Source organism: Elgaria multicarinata, chromosome 13, assembly GCF_023053635.1.
Source record: "Elgaria multicarinata webbii isolate HBS135686 ecotype San Diego chromosome 13, rElgMul1.1.pri, whole genome shotgun sequence".
Lineage (NCBI taxonomy): Eukaryota > Metazoa > Chordata > Lepidosauria > Squamata > Anguidae > Elgaria > Elgaria multicarinata.
The window spans coordinates 22,140,224-22,155,553 of NC_086183.1; the positions used below are offsets into that span (position 1 = coordinate 22,140,224).

Here is a 15,330-nt window from a genome sequence, read left to right on the forward strand (position 1 = left end):
GGCAGCGCCTTTTCAGCTGTGCCATGCATCGAAAGAATTATGCATGGGATGGAGTGATGTGAGATACTCACACACATACCTTTCCCAACAGTTTTCCTTCTAAAGAACCATGCATGGGATGGAATGATGGGCAGCTGATTGATGTAGTGCCAAGATCAGCCAATGGTTTTATTGGAGAGCCACTTTGTGAAGGGGTTCAAGGAGAGCCAGCCTTCATCCCTACCTTAGGGCCTATTGCCACAGCCTCCATTCTCTCCGCCCATCCCACTTGCCTCTGCTTTGGCAATGAGAGTGGGGAGGAATCAATGGGCTAAAGGAATATATGTAGCATAGCTGGGAAAGACCTAGGCCTGAGAGTTTGGAGAGGCCCTGCCAGTCAAGGTTGACCCCACTCGGACAAATGGACTAGCAGCCTGACTCAGTATAAGGCAGCCTCCTGCACTTGTATTTCTTGATTTGGTTCAATGCATTGATCACTATTTCAGTGATGCTTCCAGCAAGGAACAAGCTGCATCAGTGATGTCCTCCTCTAGATAGCCTTGTAGTCTGAAGTTCAGTGGGAGCCTACCAGGACCAGGGGCTTGTTGTTGGTGGTGCCAACTTTGTGGAATGCCTTCCCCAAGAAGACCTGCCTAACTCTGGCATTGTGGCCACAGCTAGACCTAAGGTTTATCCTGGGATCATCCAGGGTTCACCCCTGGCTGAGCACTGGATCCCCTGTGTGTCACCTAGATGAACAGGTTTGACCCCTGGACGATCCAGGGATAAACCTTTGGTCAGGTGAAAAGCTCACTCTCTTGGAAGGCATTTTGGAATGAATTGAAGCTGGTTTGGGTAGTTTACTATGAAATTATTTTGTGCTGGGCATTTTTGGTTATACTTGTGCCCATTGCCATGGTTATATTGGGGTTGTTGGTTTTTTTGGGGGGGGGGCGTTCTTTCTTTCTTTTTTCTTTTGTTCTATCTTTCTTCATTCTGAGTTTTTCTTTGTCTTTGAAATAAATGTTTTGATATTAACTCATGTTAGTTTCTTACCAATCCTTGGGTTAATTTATAAAGAAAGGCAGGATATAATTTTGTAAAACATCTCTATCTATATATCTATATCTATATAGGAATTAAATCAATAGGGGATAAAATAAAGGTCTGAAGCAAATTCTCCCACAATAAGCTTTAAATTGTATTTTGGAATTTCAAAAACATTCCTTTAAAATTCATTAACATGATTTATCATGTCCATTCAGAAGCAGACCTGTATGTTAGTCCTTCTGGTTTCAAAATTCAGTTATAAAACTGCTGCTGGCTCTTCTTTTTTCTTTTTATCCTGGTTTTTACTTTGGATTCATTCTGATTTAAACTTAAGGTTTTCTTATTAAGTTTTACTATGTTATTGTATTTTATGTCTTTAAGTTTTCTTTTGTGAAGTGCCTAAAGAGCTTCTGCAATTGAGTGGAATAAAAATATAATAAGTATTTATGCCCTAATAAGTATTTAACCATATGGATACAATCCTGTATGCATTTACCTGGAAGCATGTGTCATTTGAAATTTGTGGGGCTTCATTCTGTAGAAAAGCACAAGATAGTGCAGCTCAGCTTTAAGGGGAAGAAAAGTTTCCAGTGAAGTCAAGTTTCAAAAGCAAACCTAGAAATGTAGTTTTAAAAACAAAATCCTCTAAATGTTCATTTTGGAAGTTTTATCGCCATTTATTTTTCCTCCACTGGGAAATCAGGCCCTTTGAGGGCCTGCAGAAATCCCAGGAAATGTTCTAGTTGTTTTTTTAAAAAATTGCATAAATAGACATTTACACAAATTGCAAGTGCAATTTGTCTAATATGTGCCAATAGTGCAAATCACAGCTGAATTTTGCACAAATTGTGCCACAGTTGGCGCAAACATCTAGTTATGCAAATCAAGAAAATTATGGAAAATCTGCCAGCTGGCCCACATGCTGTGGATTGATGTGGAATGGAGTCCAAGGGGGTGGGCTGAGCTGACAAAAGGTCATTGAACTCTACTGTCCAACTGGATTCCTCCACTATCCCTATAGCCATTGAGCCGGATTACAGGCTGGAGGGTTCCTACTCACTCCTTCTAATCTATCTCTGCTCCCAGGTGAATGGCTTGCTGACCAACCTGCCATACATGATGGGCCTGGACCAAATCCGCATCTACCGAAAGGGATGGGATGTTGTGATCCAAACCGATTTCAGCCTCACGGTCACCTTTAACTGGCAAAGCCATGTCACGGTCACTGTGCCTACAACCTACAGAGGTGCCCTCAGTGGTCTCTGCGGCAACTTCAATGGAGACAAACAAGATGACTTGACAGCTGGAGGGTCCATGCCAGCCTCAGATCCTACAGCCCTGGGCCGTCACTGGAAGGTGACAGACTCTCCAGGATGTGGAGAGCTCAATCCAAAGGTGTGTTCAGACTTGGAAAGAATTGCCCAGCGTCAACGTGGCAGCCGTGTAGAATGCGGACTCCTTGTGGACAAGAACGGCCCATTCAGGGAGTGCCATGGCAAAATCGACCCGGAGGTGTTCTTCATGGACTGCACATATGACTACTGCATCTACAATGGCCAGCAAGCTGTGTTGGGGCATGTCATTGCTGCTTATGCCTCAACCTGTCAAGCCGTGCAGGTGACCATCTATTCCTGGACAGTCCACATACTTTGGAGTAAGTATGACTACATTTGCTTCACCTTCCGTTGGGGAAAAGGTAGAGATAGTGATGTGTTAGTGGTAGAGAAGAGGCTTTACATGCACTAAGGCCCTGATTCAAAGCCTGGCATCATAGGTGTATGCAGCATATTTCATTAGGGAATAATATATATATATATATATATATATATATATATATAATAAATTATATATTATATAATAAATTATATAATTTCATATATATACATATAATAAATAATATATATATATATATATATATATATATATATATATGATATGTATATTATATTTATTATATTATATATTTATTATAATATATATATTTAATACATAATTATTTATATATAAATAATATATATAAATATAATATTATGTATATATATATATAATATAAATTATATATTATATAATTTCATGTATATATATAATATAAATATATAATATATATTTATTAAATGTATATTATATTTATTATATTATATATTTATTATAATATATATTTAATATATAATTATTTATATATAAATAATATATATAAATATAATATTATGTATATATATAATATAAATTATATATTATATAATTTCATGTATATATATATATATATATATATATAATATATTTATTATATGTATATTATATTTATTATATTATATATTTATTATAATATATATATTTAATATATAATTATTTATATATAAATATATATACACATTCCATAAATGTTCACCGTGTGTGTGTGTACACACACACACGGTGAACATTTATGGAATACTCAGTCATAAAGGACATTATTTTTATTCATTTATTTATTAAACTCATAGACACTGATGCCCTACTCTGCATTTGGCTTGCCTGACTGCAGGAAGGCCACTGCAGGTGGGGGGGGAATGAAGAGAAATGCCCCCCCTCAATTAGGTGCTTATTGCTTGAGAAATCATTAGGGTGTGCCTGGGCACACCTGGCACACCCCTTGCACAACGCCTATGCCTAGCATAGTTAGAAGGATCTCAGGTGATGAGAAACACGAGTGCCATCTGCCAGGCTTTGGCACTTGGGAAAGAATTCCGAAAGATAAAAACAAACGTCGTTTCTAGAACTGTGCACAAATGGCCTCTTTAAATTCTTCACCCTGTTTGTAAGCAGAAACTATTTCTAGGTGACTATTTTGTGACTTCTGTAATGCCCTGGATTAAGCATGGTCCTGGAGCATTCTGGGAAGGGAAGTGGCTGCTGACACACACAAAATGGTGGAAAATATTTGGAGAAAATTCTGCGAAGTTGCTGTTTTATTCTAGGGGATGTGGGGAGGATAGAAAAGGAAAATCTCACACATTTTTCCAGGGAAAAAATTATCTTCCAAAAATAATTTGGCTTATTAGATTCCCATATTTTAATGTTTCAAAAACAGGAGATGAATTTGCACAAGGGGTAGCAATGTGGTACCCACGGATATTAATCCCCCCACTGACACTTTCCTTGGGGTGCACCAAGATGCTCTATCCCTCTCACTTTTTTAAAATAATAATAATATATTTTCTTATTACGGCAGCTTGGATCACTACAAGTTGCATTTCTGTTGGTGCTGAAAACAATGGACTTAAAGGAGATGTTTAGTGAGCTGGGTCTCAGAACTAGTGCTGTGCCAATTCTTGACCCCTATTTGGGGGGATTTTTTTCTCTTCCTGAGAAAGAGGCTCCCCCCCGCCTCTTTTGCAGGGAGGTGAGAATTTTGGAGATTTTTTCCTTGCGGAGGGGAACAGGGTTTGCACATACCTTTGGGAGGTGGCTGAAGGATCTTCTTCTTCTTCTTCTTTTTTGTACTTAAACATCCCAGCATGGGACTCTTTACAGAGAACTTGACAGCTCTTTCTGAACTCCCAGGAGACTATGTGACTTCACCTTCTTCAGTAGGCATTCAGGAAGAACTCCTGGACTACAGAACCTTTGCAAAGAGTCCAGGGCTATTGCAAGCAAGAACAAATGGGACATTTGGAGCTTTAGAAAGAAAGCTCTTATCTTGCCTGCTCAGGGAGTTTTTTAACTCCCCCCACAAATAAATAGAAAGAAGTTCCCTCAGCCACCACCTACACTTTAAAAAGCAAGTGGAAATCCTATCCTCCTCATCAAGGAGAAAATTACTTGAAATTCCCCCCTCTCCCAGTTTCTTTTGGCTGAATTTTCCTTTCACCTTGACCCCCACTCATGAAATGCCAAAAATGGAAAAATGGAAATTTTCAGCACAGCACTACTCAGAACCCACCTCTGCCTTCTACTCACTCAGGCCTTTGAGCAAGGCTCTTATCCTTTGCCGTGCCTCCGATGACGGTCGTTTGTGGTTGGGCCCAGGACAGTTTCACAAATTTGCTGAATGTGCCCCAAAAGGTGGCCTGCCCTTGATCAAAACCAAGGAAGCCCACAAAGTGAAATGTAAATGATGGGAATGGTGTTTTCTTTTCCAGAGCCAGTCTGTCCCCCAAACAGTCACTATGAACTCTGTGCCAGGAGCTGTCAACAGACATGCAGCAGCCTCTACTTGCCTCTGCGTTGCTCAGAGCACTGCACCGAAGGGTGCATCTGCAATGAAGGCTTTGTGCTCAGCGGTGACCGCTGCATCCCCATGTCTCAGTGCGGCTGCATGTTCCAAGGGCAGTACTACATGGCCGGGCAAACCTTCTACCCAACCAGCAATTGCAATGTGGAGTGTGCGTGCCAGCCCGGCGGAGCCGTGGCCTGCAAGGAAATCTCCTGTGGCCCCGACAAGGCGTGCAGGGTACTGGACGGCACCCGAAAATGCCACGCGATTGGTTCGGCCACTTGCACTGCCTATGGCGATCCGCATTACATCTCCTTTGATGGATTCCGCTTTGACTTCCAAGGCACCTGCACCTACATCCTTGCTGAGGCTGCCAACACAGGCAATAGGAACCTGGCTCCTTTTACTGTCATGCAGAAAAATCGGCCCTGGAATGGCAGAAAAGTCTCCGTCACTAAGATGGTGTCTGTGGAAGCCTATGGCTTCACTCTGACCATGCTGCAAAACAAAAAGGGAATGGTCAAGGTGGGTATCTTCATGTTCCCAAGGCAATTTATTTATTTATTGTGTTGTCATCTCACCCTGGCTTCAAGATGCTCAAAGCATCATACATGATCCTCCTCTATGTCTGCTATTTATTTCACAACAGCATTCTAAGGTAGTCTGGGCAGAGAGACAGTGCTTAGACCCATTGCCAGCAGCACTTTGGCTTTAAAAAGTTCACATGAGCAGGCTAGGACAGCTTTTTAAAAGCCTAATTGCTGTGCAGGGGGCAGACGAGATAGCGAGACCCCATGGGCTGCCTCCAGCCTGCTCTAGTCTTACATCAGCATAGGCCTTCTGTACCTATTTTCTTGCCAGAAGATCAAAGATGGATTTGCTTTGAGTTGGAACAAAGGAAGCTGCCTTGTATTGTCAGACCATTGGTTTATCTCGCTCATCACTGTCAGCACAATGGATGTATCTGTGTCCAAGGATCCACTTTCCAACAGGCTCTTCTAGAGGTGGTGTTGCACCTTACGCTGGACCTCTGGGCAGAGGTCTGGTGCCTGTAGCTTATGGGGCCCCAGCAGGTGATGGTGGCACTGGCAAACAGCTGTCAGCCCCTGGGACTGATGCTGCTCACTGAAGCACCCTTTCTTTGTATTTGTAAATGCATTTTATAGTCAGGTGGCACTCAGCTGAGCTCATTTTATTATTTTTATATTAAAACATGTGTTATCTTTTTATGACAAAATGGGGTTTCTTCCCAATGAAACATATTTAACAGTAGGGCAGGAAAAGCAAACTGCATTTTATACTTGCAGTAATGTGGGTGGCTTGATTTAAATGGCTTTAAACCACAAAACAAGACATGATGTTTCTTTTGATCAATGTTGGCAGGCCCTGCCCTTCCTTCCTTCCTTCCTTCCTTCCTTCCTTCCTTCCTTCCTTCCTTCCTTCCTTCCTTCCTTCCTCCCTTCCTTCCTCCCTCCCTCCCTCTCTCTCTCTCTCTCTCTCTCTCTCTCTCTCTCTCTCTCTCTCACTCTCTTTCTTTCTTCCCTAACCCAACAGGAATGGAGAACCAGCTGTAAAGCAGGGCATGGCAGTAGGAGGGATGGAAAAGATAAATGTTAGCTGTGTGCTTCACAACTGAAGTAATATACATTTCTGTTTATTGGGTCATTAAGTCCAGGGTCTGACATTACCTACCTATCCTTCCTGCCCAGTTCTGCATACAGTCAATTCAAGATTTCTGGGATCTTGCTCCCCACTCTTGAGACTTGCAAATTGCACTAAATTTTACTGGATTCCAGTGTCTTAGATCTGTTGACTCATAAGCTGGGCAAATGTTCAACCATTCTCATGGTGGTCCTCTATATGCAGATCCTTTGAAAATATCAACTTGGGTTGACTCCGGTATGTCAAGAACAGTTACACAAACTGGGCCTATTACTGTAGTAGAGACAGGGACGAAAGATCATTGAGGGCAGTTTTGTGATGTCTGATCTTCTTCTTCTTCTTCTTCTTCTTCTTCTTCTTCTTCTTCTTCTTCTTCTTCTTCTTCTTCTTCTTCCAGGTGAATGGAGTGTTCCTGTCTCTTCCCATTGTCCTTTCTGATGGACATCTCAGAGCTGATCAGCGGGGCACTAAAGTTCTGATACAAACTGACTATGGTCTCATTGTGAGCTACGATCTGGTTTACCATGTCACCGTCACCATTCCAAGCACTTACAAGGGCCAGGTGCGAGGCCTCTGTGGGAACTACAATGGGCAGAAAGATGACGAGTTCCTCCTTCCCAGTGGCCAGGTGACTACTGATGTGGCTGCATTTGGCGCTGCCTGGAAGGTTTCGGTTCCTGGGGAAGATAGATCCTGCTCAGATGGGTGCTCTGGAAAGAGCTGCCCAGTCTGTGAGGAAAGGAAGAGGGGCATTTTCAAACAGAGCAACTACTGTGGGATCCTCACTGCCTCTGATAGTCCCTTCAGAGCTTGCCACAGCAAAGTGGATCCCAGTATGTACTTTAATAACTGCATCTATGATCTCTGCCTGGGCAATGGGGACAGTGAGGTCTTGTGCCAGAGTATCCAGAGCTATGTGTCAGCCTGTCAAGAAGCCAAGATCACCATCCAGCCCTGGAGGAATCCATCCTTCTGCCGTGAGTAACAGAATGCTGAATTCCAGGTCGATATGGTTCAGTTTTTTAAACACACACACACACAGAGTTTGTGGCTGTATTCCCCCCCCCCCCCCCCCAAGTAGTAAAATAGAGAAAAGAATCAGTATCGATTTTGGGGGAGGAGAAAGAATCAGCAAAGAATTGAGAAAAGGAAAGAAGAGAAGGAGAAGAAGAGTTGAGTATAGCTTACCTTCTGAGGAGTGATGCTGCCAAATTTCATAATCATTCAGAACACCGGTCAAACTTTGCCTGTTTGCAATGCTCACATTTTTAAGGAGCCTGGAACTATATTTTACGACTTTGTGATTAAGTTCAGAATTGATTGTGAGCTTCCAAGCATGTGCAATCGGTATCTAAGCAATGACATTTCTGTATACATGTTGAGTTGGTTGGTGTAATCCTTGAATGATCCAGAGCACCCATTGCTGCTTCCCTCAACATTATTGCAGCACTGGCACTATGAAGAGGAGGAGGAGGAGGACGAGGAGGAGGAGGAGGAGGAGGACTCCTATGCAGGTCCATCTTCTTCTCTCCTACATATATGGTTAGAAGCAGTGGTGTGGTAAACATCACAAGGCAGGGCATGTGAAGACAAACAATCAGGAAGGAGGTATATAATATGGCTCAGGCCACACTATGGGTTTCCCAACTACAGCTTCCAAGATGCACAAACACTTTTTTAAACATGGAACGAGAGTTCATTTTAAGGGAGAACTCTCATCAGAACTTACATGGATGAGTCATTATTATTCAAGGAAATAATGGAATCACTTGAGTTAGGTTGACCCATCACTAGCTATGAATCTTGCTTCACAGTCCATAGTCAATAGGTTGATTGTTCCAAAGGAGCTCATGTATTTATATGCAGTTCAGGGGTGCTTCCAGATGAAGGACTCCTAGAGCTACCCATCAGAGGTTCTTGTGCAGGAATTTTGTCTGGATTTTTTGAGAAGGATATTCTGTGGTAAGGAAAAAGATGGAAGAAGTGGTGGGAAAGCAAAGCAGGCTTACAAGTGGAAGTTGATGATGTCGTGCCACCCTACTCTGGTAAATGAATGAGGCAGGGTGATGGTGTCCTAAAAAAGCCTCATCTGGAAGTTCTCCAGATCCTACAGTAAATCTCTTCTTAGTGCTTTAAGCTTAGCAAGTTACCACTTAGTAACTGAAATGGACATCACTCTCCTTCTAGTTCTACAGGATCAGTCTCTTTGCAGCCAAAGTTGCCCATAGCATTCATTTTACTTGTCCCCATGGAAGAAATTGGGTTCCAAGAATGCAGGTGCAGGTGATCTTTGCCCTCAAATCATTTACCTTTTCTAACATTTCTTTCTTTCCTCTAGCTCTGAGCTGCCCTCCCAACAGCCACTATGAAGTCTGTGCAGATCTCTGCTCCGCTGACTGTGCTGGGATTACTGACTCCAGAACATGCCCCGAGACTTGCACAGAAGGATGTCAGTGCAATGATGGCTACTTCTTCGATGGTCTTGGCTGTGTCACAGTGAAGAACTGTGGCTGTTTTTGGAATGGAAGCTATTATAAGGTGCCTTGAATAACTTCAGGGCAATTGGGAGATATGTAAAGTGCTGGGCAGAATCTAACAGTGTCATTTTGCAAACTCAAATAACGCTAGCATAGCTCTGTTGCATTTTTCCACTGCACAGGTAGTCACCTATTATAGGATTGTGCAATGGATTGCATAAGAGCTATGCACAATGGGTTGTACAATGCTTCCACAACCGTGCTTGCGCAAATGTAACTTTTGTTAGATTTTTCTCTTGTGCCGTAGTTCAGAACCTAGTTTCAACTAGTGCAAAGTTATTTGCACTATTGGAAAGATACAGTTGGATACTGTCCATTGAGTTACACCTTTGTTCTATCTAGACCAGTTTTGTCTGCCCCAATCCAGCACATATATGAGGTTTTGTCCTTCTACTACATTAAACTAGTTATACCAGGAATTGGACTTTCTGCATCCATTCCCTAAAATCAGGGTACAGAACCTCCAAAACAAGGGCCAAATGTGTCCCTTCATGTGTTCTGAGAAGGCCTTCCCCTTTCCCATGGCCCCATGCCATCCCTCAACCACCAATCATTTGGTGGGTTCCCAGTCTGCCATAGGAGAAAAAGAAATCAACCTTTGAGAATGGAGGAAAAACTTCTCAAGGGCCAGGAAACCATCAGTGTGGTGTAGTGGATAGAGTGTTGGACTGAGACTTGGTAGAGCCAGATTCTAGTTCCCACTTGGCCATGCAGCTCACTGAGTGACTTTGGGACAGAAGGTGCTGACTCTCAGCCTAACCTACCTTACAGGATTATTGTGAGGTTAAAATGGAGAGGAGAAGGTTCCCTTGGATTCCCTCCAAGATGAGGAAAAAAAGGCAAGGCATAAATGTAATAATTGACCAATTCATCAATGTTTCTTATGTGTCACAGATCCATCAATGCATAAATAAATGATCAGCATTTAAGGGAAAGGGGCGGGGCCAAGGGAAGGAGGCATGGCTATCTGGGGAATTCTGGAGGGCCAGATTGGAACTCCAGGCAGGCTAGATTTGGTCCTTGGGGCTAAGGTTCAACACGTCTGGACTAAAGCAATATCATGGTTAGAGCAGATAGTTTAGGAATCAAATTGCCAGGCTTACGTTCATCAATCTGGCCTCCATGTGTTGGCTCATTAAGATTGTGGTGATAAGTCATTTAAAGGTTTGCTTTCTCTTGGCAAATGCCCTTGCAGCCCAATGAAATGGCCCTGCTGAATGAATGCCAGCAACTCTGCACATGCAAGCCAGGCCAGGGAGTCACCTGCCAGTCCCACAGCTGCACTGCTAGTGAGACCTGCAAAGTCCAGGATGGGATCATGACCTGCGTCAATAAAGGTGACTGACCGGAAGTGTGGATCTCAATTCTCTGCATGTTCATTCTGCAAAAAAGTGGCTGGAGGGGCTGCCATTTTTTTTCTTTTAGTGGGGAGGGACCTTGCCAAGCAATTAGGTTTTGGGGCCCAGGACTGTAGGACACAAATCTACATAAAATCTGTGTGTGTGTGTGTGTGTATGTGTGTGTGTATAGTATGCACATTCATGCAATATGCAAAAGTAGAAATAATTATGATGATTATAATTAATGTAAGGCAGCAAAGCCAAACAATTTCTCATTCAAATAATCTCAAGCAAGAATAAATTATTTGGTTAATTTGCAATCTGCCCCAGATCATATTATTGGGGTTGGGTTGGGATTGCAGCATGTTGCAAGGGGGGGATTTAGGCCTCCCCATACAGCTGCTGCAATCCCCCTTGAAAATTACCCCCGAGGGGGAAAAAGACTCTTCTGTTAGCACTAATGGAACCCCAGAGCTTTGGGGCCCTGTGAAAGATATTTGGGGCTGGCGCCACATGGGCCCAGGCCTAGCAATGGCCCTGACTCACAATGCCTCTAAAAGAATGCTATATCATTTGGTGCTGTGTCACTGCAGGAGGAAGCACACCCGTTTATTATAAAAAAAAAAAGTGCACACAAGCTTCTCAGCAATTTATTTAGGTACGCCTCCTCCAGAGGTTGAAAATGTTAAGAATTATTCTTGGCCCTTGAAAAATACTAGGAGGTGGGATTCCTCAATGTTCTTTTCACTTTTTACAACAGAAACAAACTATTTGGTTCAGCACTAGTTTGTACTGTCCCCATTCTTTTTATGGCCACATATATTCAATGAACATGTAATGATGCAGAGACCTCTTGTATGAGTACCAAGATCTTGGGTGTCTCCTTTGACAAAGGCCTCCCATGCAGGAGTGTTACTGCTCTGTTCAATCCATCGCAATGTCTTCCTGCAGATCTTTGCAAAAAGTTGACATGTCGGACCAAAGAAACATGTAAAGTACAGGACGGAGTAGCGAAGTGTGTCCCGAATTACAGCGAGACCTGCTGGGGTTGGGGAGAACCCCATTACCACACCTTCGATGGCCTGGACTTTGACTTCCAGGGCACCTGCACCTACACAATTGCCAAGTATTGTGGCAGTGACACCACCCTGGAGCCATTCACGGTGGATGAGAAGAATGAAAACCGGGCTAGCCAGGACATTTCCTACCTGAGAGTAATCACTATCTATGTGTATGGGCAAAACATCTCCATCTACAGGAAGGAAGATGGTAAAATCCGGGTGAGTTCTTTGCAAGGATGCCTCCACAGCACAGCTTCAGGGCATAGAGAAGAGACCTTGGATGGATGCAATTTAGTCATCCTACTTAAAATAGACCCATTGAAATCAATGGGAATTAAGGTAGTCATGACTAATTGAAGTCCCTTCAATATCAATGGGTATACTCTGAATATGACTAAATTTGGACCCAAGCTCTTGAGCATTTAGTTGGTTGGGTTGGTCTAAAGCACTGAGTACTTACTTGCTGAGTACTTACTTGCAAAGGGGCTCTGTGATGCAACCTGCCCTCAGGTCCGTCTGCCTCCACTTTGGGTCAGCTATCCTCACGGACCCACAAGCTTCAGCCCTATATTCACTAGGCAACAGAGATACCCAATATGCCCAATTGGGGGGGATCTACACTACTGCTTTAAAGTGCTTTATAACAGTAGACTTTTAGCAGACTTTTAGCAGACTTTTAAAGGACTTTTAGCAGACTTTTAAAGGACTTTTAGCAGACTTTTAAAGGACTTTTAACAGACTTTTAGCAGACTTTTAAAGGACTTTTAACAGACTTTTAGCAGACTTTTAAAGGACTTTTAAAGGACTTTTAGCAGACTTTTAAAGGACTTTTAAAGGACTTTTAGCAGACTTTTAAAGGACTTTTAGCAGACTTTTAAAGGACTTTTAGCAGACTTTTAGCAGACTTTTAAAGGACTTTTAACAGACTTTTAACAGACTTTTAGCAGACTTTTAAAGGACTTTTAACAGACTTTTAGCAGACTTTTAAAGGACTTTTAGCAGACTTTTAAAGGACTTTTAACAGACTTTTAGCAGACTTTTAACAGACTTTTAGCAGACTTTTAAAGGACTTTTAACAGACTTTTAGCAGACTTTTAAAGGACTTTTAGCAGACTTTTAGCAGACTTTTAAAGGACTTTTAAAGGACTTTTAGCAGACTTTTAAAGGACTTTTAAAGGACTTTTAAAGGACTTTTAGCAGACTTTTAAAGGACTTTTAACAGACTTTTAACAGACTTTTAGCAGACTTTTAAAGGACTTTTAGCAGACTATTAGCAGACTTTTAGCAGACTTTTAAAGGACTTTTAACAGACTTTTAGCAGACTTTTAAAGGACTTTTAGCAGACTTTTAGCAGACTTTTAAAGGACTTTTAAAGGACTTTTAGCAGACTTTTAAAGGACTTTTAGCAGACTTTTAGCAGACTTTTAAAGGACTTTTAACAGACTTTTAGCAGACTTTTAACAGACTTTTAGCAGACTTTTAAAGGACTTTTAACAGACTTTTAGCAGACTTTTAAAGGACTTTTAGCAGACTTTTAGCAGACTTTTAAAGGACTTTTAAAGGACTTTTAACAGACTTTTAAAGGACTTTTAGCAGACTTTTAAAGGACTTTTAGCAGACTTTTAGCAGACTTTTAGAGGACTTCTGGGAGCAAACCCAGACACTTACCCTAACTTTTTTGGCAGTGGAGGTGCCCCCGTGCATCTAATTTTAAAAAATACCAGGAGGGGGGAGGAACAGTGCCATTCCTCCCCCCTTTTTAATTTTATGATCTCTATCTACAGAGCTCTTCAGAAACAAATAATAAAAATAAATGCGGATGGGTGGAGAGGAACAGGCAACCAGAGGAAGGAGACACTGCTCAGTCTCGACTCCCTCTCGTGTCCTCCTCTACCCCCCCATTTTTATTTTTAATTATATAAACCTGTGGCACTCCGCAGATTGAGCTTATAAAATTAAAACAAAGGTGGGAACGGGCAGCCAGAGGGAAGAGACGTGTTCAGTCCTTCTCGCATCCTCCTCTGCTGCGTTTTGAGATGAAATCAGTGCAGGACAGGGATGATGTCATGTGAGTACTGGGCTGCAAAACTGCATTCCAGGCATGGTGAGTGTGTGATAAATCGCTGGTGTGAGGAGCTCTCAGTGTTGTCTTTATTTCAGCTGGCAGTGGCTCTCCAAGGTTTCAGACCCAGGTCTTTCACATTACCTGCAAAATTAAGACCCTGGGGATTGAACCTGGGACTTTCTGCATGCAAAGTCTGCTCTACTGCTAAGTTCTATGGTCTTTCCTCAAGGATCCCAAAGAAATAAATTAGCAGACTTTTAAAGGACTTTTAGCAGACTTTTAAAGGACTTTTAGCAGACTTTTAGCAGACTTTTAAAGGACTTTTAGCAGACTTTTAGCAGACTTTTAAAGGACTTTTAGCAGACTTTTAAAGGACTTTTAGCAGACTTTTAGCAGACTTTTAAAGGACTTTTAGCAGACTTTTAAAGGACTTTTAGAGGACTTTTAAAGGACTTTTAAAGGACTTTTAGCAGACTTTTAGCAGACTTTTAAAGGACTTTTAAAGGACTTTTAGCAGACTTTTAAAGGACTTTTAGCAGACTTTTAGCAGACTTTTAGCAGACTTTTAAAGGACTTTTAGCAGACTTTTAAAGGACTTTTAGCAGACTTTTAGCAGACTTTTAGCAGACTTTTAAAGGACTTTTAACAGACTTTTAGCAGACTTTTAACAGACTTTTAGCAGACTTTTAAAGGACTTTTAACAGACTTTTAGCAGACTTTTAAAGGACTTTTAGCAGACTTTTAGCAGACTTTTAAAGGACTTTTAAAGGACTTTTAACAGACTTTTAAAGGACTTTTAGCAGACTTTTAAAGGACTTTTAGCAGACTTTTAGCAGACTTTTAGAGGACTTCTGGGAGCAAACCCAGACACTTACCCTAACTTTTTTGGCAGTGGAGGTGCCCCCGTGCATCTAATTTTAAAAAATACCAGGAGGGGGGAGGAACAGTGCCATTCCTCCCCCCTTTTTAATTTTATGATCTCTATCTACAGAGCTCTTCAGAAACAAATAATAAAAATAAATGCGGATGGGTGGAGAGGAACAGGCAACCAGAGGAAGGAGACACTGCTCAGTCTCGACTCCCTCTCGTGTCCTCCTCTACCCCCCCATTTTTATTTTTAATTATATAAACCTGTGGCACTCCGCAGATTGAGCTTATAAAATTAAAACAAAGGTGGGAACGGGCAGCCAGAGGGAAGAGACGTGTTCAGTCCTTCTCGCATCCTCCTCTGCTGCGTTTTGAGATGAAATCAGTGCAGGACAGGGATGATGTCATGTGAGTACTGGGCTGCAAAACTGCATTCCAGGCATGGTGAGTGTGTGATAAATCGCTGGTGTGAGGAGCTCTCAGTGTTGTCTTTATTTCAGCTGGCAGTGGCTCTCCAAGGTTTCAGACCCAGGTCTTTCACATTACCTGCAAAATTAAGACCCTGGGGATTGAA

At 42.0% G+C, this 15,330-nt stretch overlaps 1 protein-coding gene across 1 annotated transcript in view; it reads left to right on the plus strand.

Annotated features, from left to right (window-relative positions):
* Nucleotides 1-15,330, plus strand: part of LOC134408347 (IgGFc-binding protein-like) — a 41,470-nt gene that overhangs the window by 10,774 nt on the left and 15,366 nt on the right. Inside the window, exons 6-11 of the mRNA XM_063140601.1 lie at nt 2,116-2,683; nt 5,151-5,749; nt 7,284-7,863; nt 9,225-9,382; nt 10,619-10,760; nt 11,715-12,043. Coding sequence (XP_062996671.1) covers nt 2,116-2,683; nt 5,151-5,749; nt 7,284-7,863; nt 9,225-9,382; nt 10,619-10,760; nt 11,715-12,043 — 2,376 coding nt within the window. The remainder of the gene's footprint in view (nt 1-2,115; nt 2,684-5,150; nt 5,750-7,283; nt 7,864-9,224; nt 9,383-10,618; nt 10,761-11,714; nt 12,044-15,330) is intronic.